At 44.0% G+C, this 21,155-nt stretch overlaps 1 protein-coding gene across 2 annotated transcripts in view; it reads right to left on the bottom strand.

Moving 5' to 3' along the window:
* The window catches only part of LOC138642064 (ras-related protein Rab-5A), a 46,224-nt gene that overhangs the window by 16,105 nt on the left and 8,964 nt on the right, over positions 1-21,155 (bottom strand). For both annotated transcript variants that reach the window (XM_069729973.1, XM_069729974.1), the window contains exon 2: positions 2,534-2,785. In XM_069729973.1, the coding sequence (XP_069586074.1) occupies positions 2,534-2,699 (166 nt within the window). In that variant the 5' untranslated portion in view covers positions 2,700-2,785. The remainder of the gene's footprint in view (positions 1-2,533; positions 2,786-21,155) is intronic.

Below are 21,155 nucleotides of genomic sequence, written 5' to 3'. Positions count from 1 at the left end.
CAGCATAATATACCCATAATATACCCATACCCCTTAGCGTAGTGTTCCCCAATGCCAGTCCTCAAGAGCCACCAACAGGTCATGTTTTCAGTATTTCCTTTGGTACTGCCCAGAAGATAAATGCATCACCTGGACAGGTGAGAATTCCATCACCTGTGCAACATGCAGGAAATCCTGAAAACATGACCTGTTGATGGCTCTGGGGGACTGGAGTTGGGGAACACTCATTTGGTCAACTGTAGTGATGAGCGAATGTGCTCAGATAAGGTGTTATCCGAGCATGCTTGTGCACTAAACGAGTCTCTTCGGTGTGCTCGAACAATATGTTTAAGTTCCTGCGCCTACATGTCTCGTGGCTGTTCAACAGCCGCAAAACATTTAGGGATTGCCTAAAGAACAGGCAACTCCTGCGAGACATGCGGCCACAGGGACTGGAACATATTTTTCGAGCACGCCTAAGACACTCGGTTACGTGCTTATCCAAGCACGTTCACTCATCACTAGTCAACTGCTGTTTCCTAAACCTCCCATACATATACATGCTCTCTTTAGCGGAGCGTGTATGTGTTCTCTATGGAGAAAGGAGAGAAGGCCACTGCCAGACACAGCTGTTGGCGGCTTAACTCCAGGTAAATCAAATTGATCTGGAGTCTCAATTCAAAATGTCCAATTTTTGTGTCCATGCCATCATTTCATCATGAGGCCTCCACACTAGATGGTTCACCGGTCCCACCGAAATCGGCAGGTATAGCCAACTTTTCTCAAATGTTTATGTGATATATTAGAAAGGTGTAAAACATCTCATATATAAAGTGATTAGAGGACAACAATGTAGTAAATGTGGAGTGTATACAGCACAGACCAAAAGTTTGGACACACCTTCTCATTTAAAGATTTTTCTGTATTTTCATGACTATGAAAAATGTACAGTCACACTGAAGGCATCAAAACTATGAATAAACACATGTGGAATGGTATACTTAACAAAAAAGTGTGAAACAACTGAAATTATGTCATATTCTAGGTTCTTCAAAGTAGCCACCTTTTGCTTTGATGACTGCTTTGCACACTCTTGGCATGCTCTTCATAAGCTTCAAGAGGTAGTCACCGAGAATGGTTTTCACTTCACAGGTGCCCTGTCAGGTTTAATAAGTGGGATTTCATGCCTTATAAATGGGGTTGGGACCATCAGTTGTGTTGTGCAGAAGCCTGGTGGATACACAGCTGATAGTCCTACTGAATAGACTGTTAGAATTTGTATTATGGCAAGAAAGAAGCAGCTAAGTGAAGGAAAATGAGTGGCCATCATTACTTTAAGAAATGAAGGTCAGTCAGTCCGAAAAATTGGGCAAACTTTGAAAGTGTCCCCAAGTGCAGTGGCAAAAACCATCAAGCGCTACAAAAAAACTGGCTCACATGAGGACCGCCCCAGGAAAAGAAGACAAAGAGTCACCTCTGCTTCTGAGGATAAGTTTATCCGAGTCACCAGCCGCAGAAATCGCAGGTTAACAGCAGCTCATATTAGAAACCAGGTCAATGTCACACAGAGTTCTAGCAGCAGACACATCTCTACAACAACTGTTAAGAGGAGACTTTGTGGAGCAGGCCTTCATGGTAAAATAGCTGCTAGGAAACCACTGCTAAGGACAGGCAACAAGCAGAAGAGACTTGTTTGGGCTAAAGAACACAAGGAATGGACATTAGACCAGTGGAAATCTGTGCTTTGGTCTGATGAGTCCAAATTTGAGATCTTTGGTTCCAACCACCGTGTCTCTGTGCGACGCAGAAAAGGTGAACGGATGGACTCTACATGCCTGGTTCCCACCGTGAAGCATGGAGGAGGAGGTGTGATGGTGTGGGGGTGCTTTGCTGTTGACACTGTTGGGGATTTATTCAAAATTGAAGGCATACTGAACCAGCATGGCTACAACAGCATCTTGCAGCGGCATGTTATTCCATCCGGTTTGCGATTAGTTGGACAATCATTTATTTTTCAACAGGACAATGACCCCAAACACACCTCCAGGCTGTGTAAGGGCTATTTGACCAAGCAGGAGAGTGATGGGGTACTACGCCAGATGACCTGGCCTCCACAGTCACCAGACCTGAACCCAATTGAGATGGTTTGGGGTGAGCTGGACCGCAGAGTGAAGGCAAAAGGGCCAACAAGTGCTAAGCATCCCTGGGAACTCCTTCAAGATTGTTGGAAGACCATTCCCGGTGACTACCTCTTGAAGCTCATCAAGAGAATGCCAAGAGTGTGCAAAGCAGTCATCAAAGCAAAAGGTGGCTAATTTGAAGAACCTAGAATATAAGACATATTTTCAGTTCTTTCACACTTTTTTGTTAAGTATATAACTCTACATGTGTTAATTCATAGTTTTGATGCCTTCAGTGTGAATGTACAATTTTCAAAGTCATGAAAATACAGAAAAATCTTTAAACGAGAAGGTGTGTCCAAACTCTTGGTCTGTACTGTATATACCTAAAAGTACTGTACATCTGAAGTAAAGAATATTAGACATTTTCTAACCTCCAATTGTGCTTTCCTGGAACTCGTGGAACTGTCCCTTTACGAAACGTAGCACTAAGCTGGACTTTCCCACAGCAGATTCCCCCAGGAGTACGAGCTTGAACTGACAAATTTTATTTCCAGCATTTGGTCCATTGGGCCGGGTGGCTCCACCTCGGTTAGCCATGATTGTATACGGACAGATCGGTCTACTGTAATTGTGAAGGGCAATCCGGGAAACAGAGCTCGGTGGTCACTTAACCTTCTGGAAATCTGCAATAAAGTAGAAAATGACAGATTTACTTTATATTTTGAGGCCTGTGATAATTTCTTGGTTTACATGCAAGTCTTACAGTCAGTTACATTTTTATTGACAATGAATGAGCAATTAGTAGTGTTCTAGCTCAGTGTGGGAGGATCGCACTTACTGTGACAGTAATACCATTCAATAGGGTAAAGTGAAACAATGCTGCCCCCACAGCACACGGATTACCCAGACAATACTCGTGTTGTGCGTTCAGACTAATAATCCCATTAAAAGTATGCATGCTATTTTACTGCAATGGAAAGTCATAAGGGAACATGATAACCAAGACATTTCTCACAGGGGAATGCAATTCTTTCATTAAAACATTTAGTCCGAGATTTGGAAGCACAGTAATTATCAGATTACACAAATCATGGGTTTCCTAAAAAAAAAAAAAAAAAAAAAAAAGCTATGATTATTAGTGATGAGCGAGTGTACTCGTTGCTCGGGTGGTCTCCGAGTATTTGTAACTGCTCAGACATTACGTTTTCATCGCCTCCGCAGCATGATTTACAGCTACTAGACAGCTTGAACACATGTGGGGATTCCCTAGCAGCCAGGCAACCCCCACATGTACTCAGCCTGGCTAGTAGTTGTAAATCATTCAGCTGCGGCGATGAAATCTAAATCTCCGAACACTAACAAATACTCGGAGAGCACCCGAGCAACGAGTATACCCGCTCATCACTAATGATTATGTATAATGCAGCATTTCCGCTCCCCTCAGCTGCCCGCCGGCAATGTCCAGTGCCGGTCATCACGGGGCAGATGGTTAGGCATTCTGGATTATTCATCGGTTACAGAAGGATATATTACATGTTCATTATATCTAGAAATTAAAGCAAGAAATGTCATTGGTGAAAATCAAGATTATAAAGCAGATCCATTTTGGGGAAAAAGTGAGAAATAATCCAAATTTCTGGTATTATGAGATGCCAGATTACCGTAAATTAATGTATAAATCTACATGCAATGGATTAGCTAAAGCACTCAGTGATACATTTACAACATGACAAGCACCAGGTGTGACCTAGGGAGTGTTCATATAATACAATTTCGGAAAGCATTCAGTCTATTCTTTTTAGGGCTCATACTCATTTGCGAGAAAAATGGACAACAGCAACCCCCTTATTAGTGTGCATTTTATCTACTAGGCAGAATCCCTCTATAATCTGGTAGGTTTGTGGGTTGCTGTTTCTATCAGTAGTTTCCACCTGTGCTGTCCCTGCCTTTATTAGTGGGGGTCTGCTGCATCCTGCTAGTGCATTTGTCATCTGACAGGTGTTGGTAAGGCTGTTTCCTTATGGACCCGTGGCATGGCCAAACATGTAAAGAGCACCTTCACACCTAAGGTCACGTGCACACATTGAGTATTTGGTCAGTATTTTACCTCAGTATTTGTAAGCCAAAACCAGGAGTGGAACAATCAAAGGTAAAGTATAATAGAAACATCACTTCTGCATATTTTACCCACTCCTGATTTTGGCTTAAAAATACTGAGGTACAAGAAGTATCGTTTTTCCTTGCGTGGAGTGACATGTTAAGCATGTCGAGATAAGCCGGATTACTCACCGGTAATACTCTTTTAGTGAGTCCACGACAGCACCCTACAGGAGAGAGGGATCCGCCCCACAGGAACAGGAAACCTACAGAAAGATAAAAGGGGGCGGTCCGCCTTTCCTCCTCAGTTTTGATTTCAGAGTACCCGGAGGACCGCCAGTATTAGGCAAATATAATTTATTTCATTTTCAAACTCATTTGCTCATGTATGATTAAAAGAATTTTACTCAATAGTTAGTACTATATTAACCTAGGGAGGGATGTAAGAGGGTGCTGTCGTGGACTCACTAAAAGAGTATTACCGGTGAGTAATCCGGCTTTTTACCCCTCGCCACGACAGCACCCTACAGGAGATCTTTCAGAGACCATCACCTAGGGGGGGGGGGGGGGGGACCACCGTGCTGAGGACAGTCCTGCCAAAGTCTAGGTCAGAAGTTGACGATAGGTCAAGCCTATAGTGGTTATAGAAAGTAGAAGGATCTGACCAAGTTGCCGCCTTACATATAGTTTCTATTGGGACGTCTCCTCTTTCGGCCCAGGAGGATGCCATAGCTCTGGTAGAGTGTGCCGTTATGCCTTCCGGAGGGTTTTCTTTCCTCGCGGAGTAAGCCAGTGTGATAGACTCCCTGATCCACCGGGATAGGGTGCTCTTTGTGACTGCATGACCCTTCTTGTGACCCTGAAAGGATATAAACAGAGCCCTACACTGTCGCCAGCTACTGGTCCTTTCAATGTATTTTAAAACTACTCTTTTAACATCTAGAGTGTGATATTTACATTCCTCAGGAGTGGAAGGGTTACTGAAAAAGGTGGGTAGGACTATTTCTTGTGACCTATGGAATTTCTTCGCTACCTTGGGAAGATAGGAAGGGTCTAATTTAAGAATCAACTTATCCTGAAAAGTTAGCAGGAAAGGTGGATCTATAGAAAGAGCTTGGATGTCACTGATTCTCCTAGCTGAAGTCAGTGCTACCAAAAGGACAGTTTTAAGTGATAAATATTTAATGGATACTGAATCTATTGGTTCAAATGGAGGGTCTGTTAGGGCTTGTAGTACTAGATTTAGATCCCAAGGTGGAATTCTAGGTATATTAACAGGATTTATCCTTTCACAAGCCATGATAAATCGGGATACCCATCTATTTCCTGCAATGTTATGGCCATAGAGGGCTCCTAGTGCTGATACGTGAACTTTTAACGTATTTACAGCTAAACCTAGTTCCCTCCCTTTTTGAAGGAATTCCAGGATAGACTGTATCGGAATTTCTGATGTGTTGGGAGATTTATGGAACTGTAGGAATTTTTTCCAGATTTTTGTATAAATTTTCGTAGTAGAGCGTTTTCTACTTTGGAGGAGTGTGTCAATTAGTCCCTCGGAAAACCCCCTTAATTTTAGCATCTGCCTCTCAAATTCCAGGCCGTCAGATGGAGATTGTCCACCTGGGGGTGGAAAAAACGGACCCTGGAAGAGAAGATTGGGTGTCGAGGGGAGGACCCAAGGGTCCGAAACCGACATGGCTTGTAGGCATGAGAACCATGGCCTTTTGGGCCAGAATGGTGCTATTAGTACAACTCTCGCTCCATCCTCCCTGATCTTCCGAATGACCTGTGGTAACAATATTATCGGAGGGAAGGCGTACGCTAGACTGTATTGCCAAGGGATTTGGAAAGCGTCCGGATGATCTGCTAACGATAGGGATGCAAATTTCTGGACTTGCCTGTTTTGTCTCGTGGCGAAGAGATCTATTTGCGGACAACCCCATAGGGATACTATCCGTTTGAAGATATGATGGCTTAGGCACCACTCTCCCTGCCTTAGGGTATGTCGACTTAAGAAGTCTGCCTGCTGGTTGTTTTTCCCCCTTATGTGAACTGCAGTGAGGGATAATAGATGTTTTTCTGCCAAATCCAGAATTTTCCCAGCGGAAGACATCAGAGTCTCTGATTGAGTACCTCCTTGTCTGTTTATATAAGCCACTGTGGTGGTGTTGTCTGAAAGGATTCGAACGTCTTTTCCCCGGAGCTGTGGGAGAAAATGATATAAGGCGTATCTTACTGCATTTAGTTCTTTCAGATTAGATGAGTTGTGGCATTCTTCAGTGTCCCATAACCCTTGGCAAAAATCATTCCCCATATGAGCGCCCCATCCATGAGGACTGGCGTCAGTGGTTATAATATGAGATGGTGTTATTACCCATGGAACACCACTCATCAAATGGTTAGAATTCAGCCACCACGTTAAAGAAGATAAAACTTCCTGGGACAACGTTATCCTTGCATTTAAGCTAAGTAACCGTCTTTCCTCTTGGAGGATTTGGTGCTGCAGTGTCCGGGTATGGTATTGTGCCCACTGGACTGCAGGAATACAGGAAATAAGAGATCCCAGTAATGACATGGCTTTTCTTAGGGTCATTTGTGGATTATTTATTGCTGTTGTGACTTTATGTCTGATGAGTGAGATTTTTACCTGAGGGAGCAGACATTTTTGAGTTATGGAGTCTAGATGGAACCCCAGAAACGCTTGAAGTGATAGTGGAGTCAGTCTGGATTTGCCGATATTGATTATCCAACCTAGATCCTGTAGAGATGAAACTGCATGAGCTAAACGGTCAGCACATTGAGAAAATGAGTTTCCGATGACTAAAAAGTCATCCAGGTAGGGCACAATTAATGTCTCTTTTTGACGAAGATAAGCCATCACCTCTAGAATCACTTTGGTGACAATCCTTGGCGCTGTAGAAAGGCCGAAGGGCATGGCTGCATACTGGAAATGACAAATCTTGCCTTTGATTGCCACCGCTACCCTGAAGAACTTCTGGTATCTGTCATGGATAGGGAGATGGTAGTAAGCATCTTTTAGATCAATGCCCCCCATCATACAGTTTGGAAAAAGTAACTTTATGGTGGATTTTATAGACTCCATTTTAAATGTATCATTTTTAATAAATGAATTAAGCTTTTTGAGGTTTAGGATTGTTCTCAATGAACCATCGGGTTTGGAAATTAAGAATAGAGGGGAATAGAATCCTCTAGTCTCTTGTCCTTCCGGAACTTGGACTAAAACCCGTTTTGATAATAGGGTTTGGATTTTACTCTCCAGGGCCTCTTGTTGTATAGGCGAGCTGAGAGATGTTATAATATATGATTCGTGGGGAAAGCGAGAGAATTGTAATTTTATTCCATCTCTGATTATATTTAAAATCCACAAACTAGTTGTAATATTTTCCCACTGGGGAGTGAAAAATTTTAATCTGCCCCCTACTGGAATGGTTATATCCTTATTATTTGCTGTCTTTTGGGGGGTTGGGTCTTCTGAACATGGTACCTCTTTGTTTATCTTCTTTAGGGAACCATGTTGTCGACCTGTCCGTCTGCCTTCTCTTGCCGAATGGCCTTCTCTTAAAGGCTCTCCTATAAAAGGGAATAGATGTATCAGGAAAAGCCTTTTTCCTGTCTTTTGCCTTTTTGAGTATGTCGTCTAAGGTTTTGCCAAAGAGGAACTCACCCTCACATGGGATTGCGCATATCTTAGATTTTGATTGTGCGTCCCCTTTCCAGCTCTTCATCCATAATGCCCTTCTTGCATTGTTTACCAGACCTGCGGATCTAGCCGCTAGGCGGAGAGAATCTGCAGACGCGTCCGCCATAAAGGCTGCTGCACCCCGTATTAAGGGAATAGCTGCTCGTAATTTTTCCCGTGACATTTTATTCTCAATGCTTTGGTCTAGCTGGTCAATCCAGATGAGCATTGACCTGGCGGTGCAAGTGCTCGCTATTGCTGGCTCAAATATGCCTGTAGTTGCCTCCCAGGATCTTTTAAGGGACGACTCGGCTTTGCGATCTAGAGGGTCTGAGAGTAGTCCCGAGTCTTCAACAGGCAATGTGGATGGCTTAGAGGTAGAGGCAACAGCTGCGTCAACCTTAGGGATTTTGGTCCACGTAAGTAACTCATCGTCACTAAACGGGTATTTCCGTTTTGACGCAGAGGGCAAAAAACTTCTCTGATCTTGTTTCTCCCACTCTCTTTTTATTAATGCTTTTACTGCTGAAATAACTGGAAAGCATTTCCTTTTTCTCTCCGCCAAACCCGCAAACATTATATCCTGCGTGGTTTGTGCGCCCTTTGTCTCCTCACACCCCATAGTGTCTCTTATTGATTTCACTAGATTATCCACACTTTCTAAGGGGAAACATGAACGTCCCTCAATTTCCGAAGCTGATGATGATGAAGAGGCTATAGAGATATCTGAGAGTACAGCTTGTTCACTATCAGAGTCTGATGAGGGCGTTGGCCTTTTGGATTTACTTTTTTGTGATTTATCCTGTGACATAGTTTTTAACTCTTCCCTTATAATGGCGCGTAAGTCCGTAATGGACACCGCTGCTCCTTGTGTGGTTTCTGCTATACAATCTTTGCAGAGTTTTTTGGGGTATGCGTCTGGTAGGGGCTGGCTGCATAAGGCGCATTCCTTATGTTTAGTTTTTTGCCGTTTTTTGGCCTGGTCAAAATTAAGACATAGCGAGAGAAGGAGAAAGAGAGAGAAAGGAGGGAGACGGCGTCAGCTTAATAGGCAGAGTTTATAAACTCACCCAGTGAAGCTTTTTATTACCGGATCAGACGGCCGAGATCCTTTGGATTTATCCACAGTGTCGCTCTTTCGACCGGCATCTGATGATCCCCTGCTGGAGCGGTCCTTGGTAGGAACTGGTTCTCCTGCTGCAAGATCCATGGCACCTGAAGATGACATCTTGCATCGCAGGTAACAGTGGTTAGCCAGCTTAAATAGAGCGCCATTTTTTTTTTGTAGCGGTACTGCGCATGCGCGAACTCGCGCCACCCCCACCGCTGATCTCGGCCTGCTTACCCCGGAAGTTTAGCATCTACTTCCGGGGTGAACTTACTAATAGCGGACAGCGCTCGCGGTGCGGCCTTCTCCGGACCGCCATGCAGGGAACTCCTGCCACTCACCCTTCCACCGGGCGAGGATCACGCTGGAGCCGCCGCATAATGCAGATGCCGGGCGGCTTTCTCCGGACCCGGCCATCTGTATGCCTCCCAGACGAGGAGGGAGCCGTCTAGCGGAACTCCCCCGACGCTGCTTCCAGGCTGCAGCCCCTGCCGTTCCGAAGACACTGCACAGGCGGCGTACATGCCTAGGTATGTCTGTAGCTTTTTAGCGTCCTGTCGTTCCCGCAGGAACAGGAAACCTAAACTGAGGAGGAAAGGCGGACCGCCCCCTTTTATCTTTCTGTAGGTTTCCTGTTCCTGTGGGGTGGATCCCTCTCTCCTGTAGGGTGCTGTCGTGGCGAGGGGTAAAAAGGAGACTTAAAGCCGCAATGCTCCTCTGGGAAATATGCAAATTGTTTCTTCAGATAGGAAGAGGACTAAAACTCCAGTGCCACCTATAGGAAGTAGCAATCCGACCCTTTAACGAGCCTAAAAACTCAAAGCACTCAACGTGTGTACGTGGCCTAATGCTTTTCCCTCTTCCTTCATCCTGCCCTCTTTGATTGACAGCTTTGGCTTTATATAACCAGAGAATGGTGGAGATAGATGGAAAAGGCAATGAAATGTTTGCCCACGCTAAGGGTGTTTCCATGGGGCGTATTCCTTCAGTATTTGCTGCAGAATGGACGCTGCGTACAGCCGCAGCGTCCAGATGTTACAGCACAGTGGAGGGGATTTTATGAAATCCCATCTCAACTATACAAACACGCAGGTGGCAGACCTGAATAGCTGGACTGCGGCGCATCTTTCTAGACCGCTGCATGTCTATTTATCTTGCGGATACGCTCATTCTCCGCAAGATAAATAACACAGTCTATGAATAGGATGTGGTGATTCCGCCAGGTGTTCAATGAACACAGGCGGAATCAACGCGTGTACAAAAAGGGGCAGCGCTTTAGGCAGAGCGGGGTATGCGCTGCGTCCAAAGCGCTGGGATTCCGGACCGTGGACACATACCCTAAGGGTGCACCCAGCAGCTATACTTGGCTTGCACAGTCTGCGCTGAACTGCACAGACTCCCTGCAGATTATATAAAAAAAAACACAGTTCAAAAGTTATCCTTCTTTGTAATTTGCGATCAGGCAAATATTGAGTACGTAGCACAGACACAAGCTGATGTCGCTGTCAGAGGTAACATCATTCTGCTGTGATTGAGAGGAGTGATCTGCTATATATTTCATAGTGACCTCTACTTTTTCCCCACTAATATGCCCACCGGAGGCTAATGAGGCCAATTGTAGCTTGTATTTGGTAGTACTACTGCCTGGACAGCTCGTGCTTATGTTGCCCATAGGGTCTCCTGCATTCTTAGCTATGGTACTTTGTTTTGCCCCTTTTTTACACTACTGCAATGCCTTGATTTGTATAGAAGCAATAATTTCTACATACAGTACATATACAGTGGGGAAAGTAAGTATTTGATACACTGCCGATTTTGCAAGTTTTCCCACCTAAAGAGAATGGAGAGATCTGTCATTTTTATCGTAGGTGTTCAACTGTGAGAGACAGAATCTAAAAATAAACAGAAAATCACATTGTATGATTTTTACATAATTAACTTGCATTTTACTGCATGAAATAAGTATTTGATACAATAGAAAAACAGAACTTAATATTTGGTACAGAAACCTTTATTTGCAATGACAGAGGTTGGACGTTTCCTGTTGTTCTTGACCAAGTTTGCACACACTGCAAAGGATTTTGGTTCCTCCTTACAGATCCTTTCCAAGTCTTTCAGGTTTCGGGGCTGTGGCTGGGCAAAATTAAGTTTCAGCTCCTTCCAAAGATTTTCTATTGGGTTCAGGTCTGGAGACTGGCTAGGTCACTCCAGGACCTTGAAATGCTTCTTACGGAGCCAGTCCTTAGTTGCCCTGGCTGTGTGTTTCGTGTCATTGTCATGCTGGAAGACCCAGCCAGGACCAATCTTCAATGCCCTTCCTGAGGGAAGGAGGTTGTTGGCCAATATTTTGTGAAACATGACCCCATCCATCCTCCTTTCAGTACGGTGCAGTCGTTCTGTCTCCTTTGCAGAAAAGCACCCCCAAAGTATGATGTTTCCACCACCATGAATTATGTTTGGCAAGGTGTTGTAGTACTCATCCTTTTTTTTCCTCCAAACACGGCGAATGTAGTTGAGACCAAACTAGAACGGTTTGGTATCATCTGACCACATGACCTTCTCCCATGCCTCCTCTGGATCATCCAGATGGTCACTGGCGAACTTCAAACGGGCCTGAACATGTGCTGGTGTGAGTAGGGGGACTTTGCATGCCCTGCAGGATTTTAATAGATGATGGCGTAGTTTGTTACTAACAGTAATGTTTGAGGCGGTGGTCCCAACTCTCCTCAGGTCACTGACTAAGTCATCCCAAGTAGTTATGGGCTGATTCCTGACCTTTCTTAGAATCATCCTTACCCCACGAGGAGAGATCTTGCATGGCGCTCCAGACCGAGGAAGATTGACAGTCATCTTGTGTTTCTTCCATTTTCAAATAACTGTGCCAACAGTTGTTGCCTAATCACCAAGCTTCTTGCCTATTGTCCTGAAGCTCATCCCAGCCTTGTGCAGGTCTACAATTTTGTCCCTGCTGTCCTTAGACAGATCTTCGGTCTTGTCCAAGGTGGAGAGGTTGGAGTGTGATTGAGTGAGTGGACAGGTGTCTTGTATACAGGTAACAAATTCACACAGGAGCAATTAATACAGGTAATAAGTGCAGAGTAGGTGGGCTTCTTAAAGAAAGACTAACAGATAAGAGAGACACAATTCTTGCTGGTTGGTAGGTGATCAAATACTTATTCCATGAAATAAAATACAATTTACGGTAATTTTTGAAAAATCATACAATGTGATTTTCTGTTTTTTTATTTTTAGATTCTGTCTCTCACAGTTGAAGTGTACCTACGATAAAAATCACAGACCTCTCCAGTAGTGATGAGCGAGTATACTCGTTGCTCGAGTTTTCCCAAGCACGCTCGGGTGGTCTCCGAGTATCTTTGAGTGTTTGGAGATTTCGTTTTTGTCGACGCAGTGGCATGATTTACGGTTGCTAGCCAGCCTGAGTACATGTGGGGGTTGCCTGGTTGCTAGGGAATCCCCACATGTATTCAAGCTGTCTAGCAGCCGCAAATTATGCAGCTACGTCAACAGAAACTAAATCTCCGAGCACTCACAAATACTCGAAGACCACCCGAGCAACGAGTATACTCGCTCATCACTACTCTCCAGTCTTTGTAGGGGGTGAGATGAATCCGCACCTGGCCACCCCGCCTGACATCACTATTACATCAGAAGAATCACGTAGTGTGGTCTCCCCACTAGTAGCAATGTGACGTTCTGCACACCCTGGGGACACGCAAGGTCAGCATGATACAGTTTTACACAGACAAACTCCGACCACACGGGACAAGGGAGGCTCTGAGAGTGAGTGGATGTGGCCCACGCAGTCGCTGACGTGGTACTGCACTCACTCACAACCCTGATGTGCTAGTGAAAGGGGCCTCTCAGCCTCAGTGAAACGGAGCGCTGCTAGCCCGGTAGGACTGCAAGCAGCTCCTCGTTAGATTTAAGCCCGATCTGTTAATGGAATTATATCAGGCTAGAAACAAGCCCGTAACATGGAAAGTTAAACCGAGAATACGGACGTGTGGATTCGTGGATCAAGATAAAAGAGCAGCCCAAGGCTAAATTATATATTTAACTGCCTTAAAAGCACACTAGACAATACAAAATGGTAATACACATACAATGGTCAGATATGCAAATACGAATAGTGGTAGTACAAAAGATATAAGCAGATGGATAATGCTAATTACCAATTTGATGTTCGACCACGTGCTTGCGCTGGGCTGCAGGGGGTGTGGGTTGCCAGCTGGTTCCTAGTACCTTCACAGCACGTTAATAGACATGGCACACACTTTCAAAGTGAATAGCAAGCATAACAGAAAGAGAGAGGCCACATGGCCTTACACTAGCCTTTATACCCTTTGGGTCACTACCCTCCTGCCTGAACCTAAATCCCCTCCCCTTGCCAAAACCTATGATACGTCATAAATCCTTAATGGACGGTCCTAGGGAGGCTGTTTTGGCACAGTGGGATCCGGCTGGGCCCCTGCTGTGTGTTCACAAAGCTTTGCTACCTGGCTGCTACTAGCCATTCTACGTATCGCCCAACACTGGGTTGATAGAATGGACTGAGACCCTAGAAGGCGCTCAGTACGTTCCAGAGATCTCGAAAATGTAACCAGTGTGTGGCTAGGACATGCGATAAATCTATATTCTCCTTATGAAATCATAGCTGACTCAACAAAGCAGTTAGACTGCATGGTATCCACAGGGGGTCTTCCTATAGGCGCTTGATACTAGATAGCTGGTGGGGGTGTGAACTTCTCTGAAGCGGAGAAGGCTGGCCCTCCCTACTAAGCCAGGCGTCCTGTTACAGCTGCACAAAGGAAGGGGGTTTTATAAAACTATGCCATATAGGATACAAATGATTGACATGAACGTATATCTCCAATATTCTTTACCGGTGGGAAAACTTGTAATATCGGCAGTGTATCAAATACTTATTTTCCCCACTGTATATACGGAAGTTGTCACCAAAAGGTTTTAAAAAGCACAACCAGCTGCATTTCTGACCCAGTGTCTTCCCTAGACTCACAATACAACAATACACAATGAAAATGTGAGTAATTAGGCAATAAGGCACTAATACCTCAGTATACTGATAGAACAGAATACAGATATAGCTCTTGGTACAGTCATAAAAATGCCCGAAAGGAGCCCACGGTACCAAACTGCTCAAAGGCTAGAAGCAAGTGATGCTACCTCATTTAGAAAAGCTCATATTAGTTGACAGTATGGTCAATTGCAGAAATAAGGTATGGATCTATGGATTTCTACTAGAAACTGCGGCCAAAAGGCATTTTAATATTTAGCGTCAATGGCTGCCTCTACCGAGCAGTGCATGGATTTAGAGAACGATGGCTGGCTTCAAAAACATGCGAGTCCACTGCCTCTTAAAATATGGCTCACACAAATAAGAAAAGAAGTTAAATGGGGTATCATTAAAAATATTTAAAACAGGTTTTTCCTACATAGTTTTTTGGGGGTTATTCTGTGTACTTCTGTGCACTGGGATTTATCTGGTGCTACAACACCGAGTGAAGGAGCTGGGCTGTGGAGTTGGTAAGCCAAACCTCCGACTCCTCAATTTCCATGACACAGACTCCACAGCCCTGTGAAGGAGCACTAGCACACAGACTACCTGACTTGGGGAAAGCCATCTTGCTTTTATTGGTCTATAATAGATCAGATTTGTTTTATTGCAGCAACACAAGCTTTCCTCAGCAAGTACAATCCTATATAAAATGAAGGAGGTGAGCCTATACTCTTTTCTATCCTTCAGTGATCCAACTGTTATCATCATTACTGCTATACAGCTGCAGCAGGAGCCTCCCCCCTCTGCAGTATTAAGATGGTAAGATTTTGCAGGCTTTCTACAAGACATTTCGAAATCTCTAGCATTCTCTGAATTTCTGGAAACAAACTGTAGGGAGGAATCCTTTTCAGTTTTACTTGTATGATAACTTCCTAGGCTTAATACATCTTGAAACCAGTACAACATTTTTAGTGGGGTCCTAGAAGACAAACAAGAATCAGAGTCCATTTCTTTACACATCATACATGTGACAAATAAATGTGGAGTCTGACTGGTTGCTTTTAGTCAGATTATCAACATCCTGGGCTTCAAACTAGCCAAATAATAGTTTATAAAACTCATTTGAAAAAGTTTTCAACATTCAAGTAAAACAAAAAAATCATAGGTAAAAAAAAAAAAAAGTCATAAAACCTTTTACAACTTTGTTTCTAATTTGACATTTCAGCCTGGTTTGTCCACACCTAGTACTGTGAAAGGTGACATTATCCTGCACTTCTGTGCTGGAAAAGAGCCCCGAATTATCAGATGACAAGCTATTAACTAGTCATAGATCATCCAATTTTATAGATAACCCATTTGTTGTACATGAACCATATGAAAGAAAAGGCAAACAAAACTGAAACAAATCTTGTGATAGCATTCTCCAAAATGAGGAAGGATCAGAGTCTAACAGTGACGCAGTGTTGGCCAATGATCTGAATCACAAACCACACCAAATAGGACATCTGTATACAGTTACCCATAAAACAAACAAAAAAATGCAATTGGCTTGGTTTGGTTTCAATCTGGTAATAGACTAGGGGCCAACAAGTAAAGCTCCTTAAAAAGGGTGCGTGCTGTTCACACATGGCTCCTGGCCTGGGGAAGGCAAGCACTGCCAGCCTGTAGGAGCCGAACCCATGACAAGTATGTGTGAGCTGCAGTACCAGTCAACAGGTTTTAGAAATTCAGGGACTCCTATGATAAAGTTGGTGGTAGGGCTGTGGAGTTGGAGTCGTTGAGTCGGAGTCCATTTTGGTGGAGTTGGGAGTCGGTATCATAGAAATTGAGAAGTCGGCGGTTTGGCTTACCGATTCTACAGCCCTGGTTGGTGGCCACACGGCTGTCAAATTTATTGTGTGCCAACCATGACGATTACAATGATTATCTTGATTTACAGCAGTGTTCCCCAACTCCGGTCTTCATGAGCCACCAACAGGTCATGTTTTGAGGATTTCCTTAGTATTGCACAGGTGATTGATTGCTTGCCTGTCCACGTGATGCAATTATCACCTGTGCAATACTAAGGAAATCCTGAAAACAAGACCTGTTGGTGGCTCTTGAGGACCACTGATTTACAGTGTGTATTAACCTTCAGAGCTGAATCCAGTTCTGTCGGTAGCCAATTGGAAACAATTTGTTGAGTTTGGTCAGACAGTGGCTTATTTCCTTTTTGATCCCCTTTAGCTAAAGAGAATATTTATGGTGAAGATATCAATATTACCATGAAAGAAAAATCAAACAATGGTTGAAGGAAATGCACATTTAGGAGCCAATCCACACCGTAGGTAACATAGAAAGCACTATTTGGAAAACTGGCTGAAAGGTAACCTGAAAGTCATCTTTTGTTATGAAACCTGTCAAGTGCACAGTACAAGAACTAATACCGTATATACTCGAGTATAAGCCGAGATTTTCAACCTATTTTTTTAGGCTGAAATTGCCGCTCTCGGCTTATACTTGAGTCATACCCAGGGGTTGGCAGGGGAGGGGGAGCGGGGGCTGTCTAGTTATACTCACCTGCTCCTGGTGCGGTCCCTGGCTTCCCAGCGCTGCAGCTTCTTCCTGTACTGAGCGATCACATGGTACCGCTCATTACAGTAATGAATATGTGGCTCCACCTCCCATAGGGGTGGAGCCGCATATTCATTACTGTAATGAGTGGTAACGGTGACCGCTCAGTACAGATAGTAGCTGCAGCGCCGGGGAAGCAGGGACTGCACCGCGCCAGGAGCAGGTGAGTATAATGGGGAGGGGGAGCGCTGCGCGATATTCACCTGCTCCCCGTTCCGGGCGCCGCTCCGTCTTCAGCATCTTCTGCAGTGACGCTCAGGTCAGAAAGCGCGATTACGTAGTTAGTGCGCGCCCTCTGCCTGAACGTCAGTGCAGAAGACGCTGAAGATGGAGCGGCGGCCGTAACGAAGTCAGGTGAATATTGAAAGTGCCGGTGAGCGACGGAGAGGTGAGTATGTGATTTTTTTTATCGCAGTAACAGCAAATGGGGCAAGTGTCTGTATGGAGCATCTTATGGGGCCATAACGTTTGTGCAGCACTATATGGGGCAAATATCTTTATGGAGCATCTTATGGGGCCATAATCAACATTTGTGCAGCATTATATTGGGCAAATGTGTCTATGGAGCATCTTATGGGGCCATAATCAACATTTGTGCAGCACTATATGGGGCAAATATCTCTATGGAGCATCTTATGGGGCCATTATTAACCTTTATGCAGGATTATATGGGGCATATTTTAATATGGAGCATCTTATGGGGCCATCATAAACTTTATGGAGCATTATATGGGGCTCCTGATTCAATATGGATATTCAAAAACACTTAACCTACTGATGTCTCAATTAATTTTACTTTTATTGGTATCTATTTTTACTTTTGACATTTACCGGTAGCTGCTGCATTTTCCACCCTAGGCTTATACTCAAGTCATTAAGTTTTCCCATTTTTTTGTGGCAAAATTAAGGGGGGGGGGGGAGGGAGGTCGGCTTATACTCGGGTCAGCTTATACTCGAGTATATACGGTAATTAAAATTTTTCAGAGTAAAAGAACGTTACGTTTTTTTTTTTTTGCAAACTACAGTAGAAGGTCAAGGTTGCAAAAGAGAGAAAATATTTTCTATCAAATTTTTCTGCCGAAAATCTATTCTTCAGGGAAACGAGTACTTGCTCACATCAGGGATCTGTGCCAGCTGGTGGAAAAATACTACAGACAAATGGTTAACTACAAATGAATGGTAAGAACAAAACATCAATGACTGGTGTCTGTACATCAGGCCCAAAGCGGAAAAGTGAGGTACTGACAATGAGAGCTAGCACCTTCAGAAGTGTGAATTAGACTTCTGCACACAAAAAGATCCTGGAAATATTCAGGAGTTCCTCTGAGTAAGGGTACCGTCACACAGTGAAATTTTGATCGCTACGACGGCACGATTCGTGACGTTCGAGCGATATATCTGTGACGTTCGAGCGATATCGCAATGTCTGACACGCTCCTGCGATCAGGGACCCCGCTGAGAATCGTACGTCGTAGCAGATCGTTTGAAACTTTCTTTCGTCGTCTAGTGTCCCGCTGTGGCGGCATGATCGCATGGTGTAACATATATCGTATATGATGTGCGCATAGTAACCAACGGCTTCTACATCGCACATACGTCATGAAATTATCGCTCCAGCGTCGTACATTGCAAAGTGTGACAGCAGTCTACGACGCTGGAGCGATATTGTTACGACGCTGGAGCGTCACAGATCGTACCGTTGTAGCGATCAAAATTTCACTGTGTGACGGTACCCTAAGGGAGGTGGGGGGCAGCGAGGCTCTGATAGGCTAAGTCCTGTACTCAGACTGTTTGACTGGAGAACAAATCTTTGCTAAACAGCAGTTTTTCCACAATATTCTTTTTATTTGGGGGGATTTTTTTAAACAATTTATTGGAAGGTGATTATAGTTATAGACAATAAGGTGAGTAATAAAACATAACATAGTGATGTAAAATGTGTTCTATTAAACCAGTAAGTAAGATATATTCAAAGAAGAATCAACAGAGGAAAAAAAGGTTAATGCCAGAGGAAAAGAATGTGGAAGGAAAAGTTAGGAAAGGAAGCGGGGAAGGGCAAGGAAAGAAAAGGGCATAGGAGAAGGTTGGGTCAGATAAACGTGGAGAGGAGGGACAGGGGGAAAGATCATCCTTATTGAAACAACATTTATAATAAAACAATTTTCAATTTGCTTCGTTAAATATGTAATTGTACTTGTACTTCTTGGCAAATAATAAAGCTTTTAACCTAAAAGGGGGCATTCCGACTTGAGGAAAGAAATAGGTTCCAAGATGACCATGTGGAATAGTATTTGTTTTTAAAGAATTGCATAAGAATATTGAAAAGATTTATGGGTAGACATTATATTCATTATTTCTGAAATGGAGGGAACAGCTATTGATTTCCACTTAGATGCTATAAATATTTTTGTTACATGAAATAGATGAATTGCGAGATAATTCTTTTTTTTGGGGGGGGAGGGAGTCGAATTGAATCAAAAGCTTAAAAAGAAGAAAGAACAAATAGTAACTTTGCAATGCATGGCGGATAAAGTGATGGCCGTATAATATATAATACAGAGAAGCACGGTGACGCAGGTAGACTTCTCCGAGAGGCGCGCTACACTTTCACATTCCAGGGTGACCTGTTTGTACTTGGCAAGTGACAGGTGATGTCATTCTGACAAGGGCTTACTTACAGAAATTCTACACTCTGTAGACACACCTACTTGTCAGGAGGAATATAATCTTCAGGCACAAAGTATGAATAGTCCATAAGAACATAAGAAGTGTATATATGCAATCCAAACGAGCCACTCTGCTACTGTGCTTAGGGTAACAAAATAAAGAACTTTTATAAAAAGGTATAAGACCGGGTCAAAAAGGAAAATGGATCTGGCCCCCTGTGGTCGATCGGCTCATTCAGCTGATCAAAGAGGGAGTCACAGGAACTCTATTCTTTTAAGTTTTCAACTGGTTTATTAACCCCTTAACGACCACCAATACACATTTTAACAGCGGCAGTTAAAGGTACTTATTCCTCAGTGCCGCTTTTTAGCGGTGCTGAGAAATAAGGATATAGCGCGCCCCTGGGTCGGAAAATCTCTGGGGTCTCGGCTACCGGGGGTAGCGGAGACCCTGGAGAACATGATTTGGGTCAGTTTTTACCATCCCCTAGTGTTGCGATCGCTAACGTCAACCACACAAATAAAGTCTGATTTCCCATTTGTTTCTCTCTTCTCTGATATGATCTAGCATATTAGAGTAGAGAGAAATGGGGTCCCCTGAGCCCCCCTGGTCGCTCTAGCTCTGTCCCCCGGCGTCTTCTTCCAGGAAGAAAATGGTGGGCGCATGCGCAGTGCGCCTGGTGAGATCTGCCGTCCGGCACCAATAGGAGATTTTTCCTATTGGTTAATTTTGATCACTGTGATAGGGTCTATCACAGTGATCAAAATAAAAAAAAAGTAAATCAAATCCGCCTTTATCACCCCCTTATTTAGGTAAAAATAATACAGTTTAAAAAAATGTATTTTTTTTCCATTAGGGTTACGCTAGGTTCACATTGCATTAGTGGGTATCCGCTAACGGAATCCGTTACATAGCGCCACTAACGCAATGTAACGGATCCGTTAGCGCACCCATTGACCGCAATGCATGTAACGCATCCCTAACGCATGCCATTTTTGGCATGCGTTAGCGATGTTCCGTTATTTTCTGACGGACCTCTAACGCTGTCTGCAGCGTTTTTGGGTCCATTCTCACTAGCGCAGATCGGGCATCAGCGCTAGCGCTAAACGCGAACCTTTTTGGACATTGCGTTAACGCAGTCCGTTCGCGTATGCGCTAAACTGACTGCACTAACGCAATGTGAACCTAGCCGAAGTTAGGGTTGGGGGGGGAGTGGTGTTGGTGTTGGGGTTATGGTTAGGGCTGTGTTAGGCTTGGAGTTGGAATTGGGGAGTTTCCACTGTTTAAGTACAACAGGGGCTCTTTAAACGCGACATGGCACTTGCCATTCATTCCAGCCAATTTTACGCTCAAGAAGTCAAACGGTGCTCCCTCCCTTCTGAGCCCTGCCTTCTGCCCAAACAGTGACTTTCCCTCACATACGGGGTATCGGTGTACTCATGAGAACTTGCACAACAAATATTGTGGTGCATTTTTTCCTTCCACATTGCTTTAGTTCTCGTGAAGCACCTGAAAGGTTAATAAACTTATTGAATGTGGTTTTGAGCACCTTGAAGGGTGCAGTTTTTAGTATCGTGTCACTTTTGGGTATTTTCTGTCCTATTGATCCCCCAAACTCACTTCAAATCCACAGCGGCCAGCTGTGACAGCATAGTGGATGGGATTTCAAGAAATCCCGTCACCACTATGTGTCCAAAGACGCCTGCGGATTCCCAGCGGAGACTGACATGAGGCGCTTCTATCAAGACAGCGGCATGTCAATTTCTCTTGCAGAGACATCAATTATATGAATAAAATGTATTTGACGCGGTGAATGCGCACGGTTCAGTG

This window comes from Ranitomeya imitator, chromosome 6 (assembly GCF_032444005.1).
Source record: "Ranitomeya imitator isolate aRanImi1 chromosome 6, aRanImi1.pri, whole genome shotgun sequence".
NCBI lineage: Eukaryota > Metazoa > Chordata > Amphibia > Anura > Dendrobatidae > Ranitomeya > Ranitomeya imitator.
Note: the sequence above shows the minus strand (reverse complement) of the source record. Positions and strands in the feature narration are given on the sequence as shown.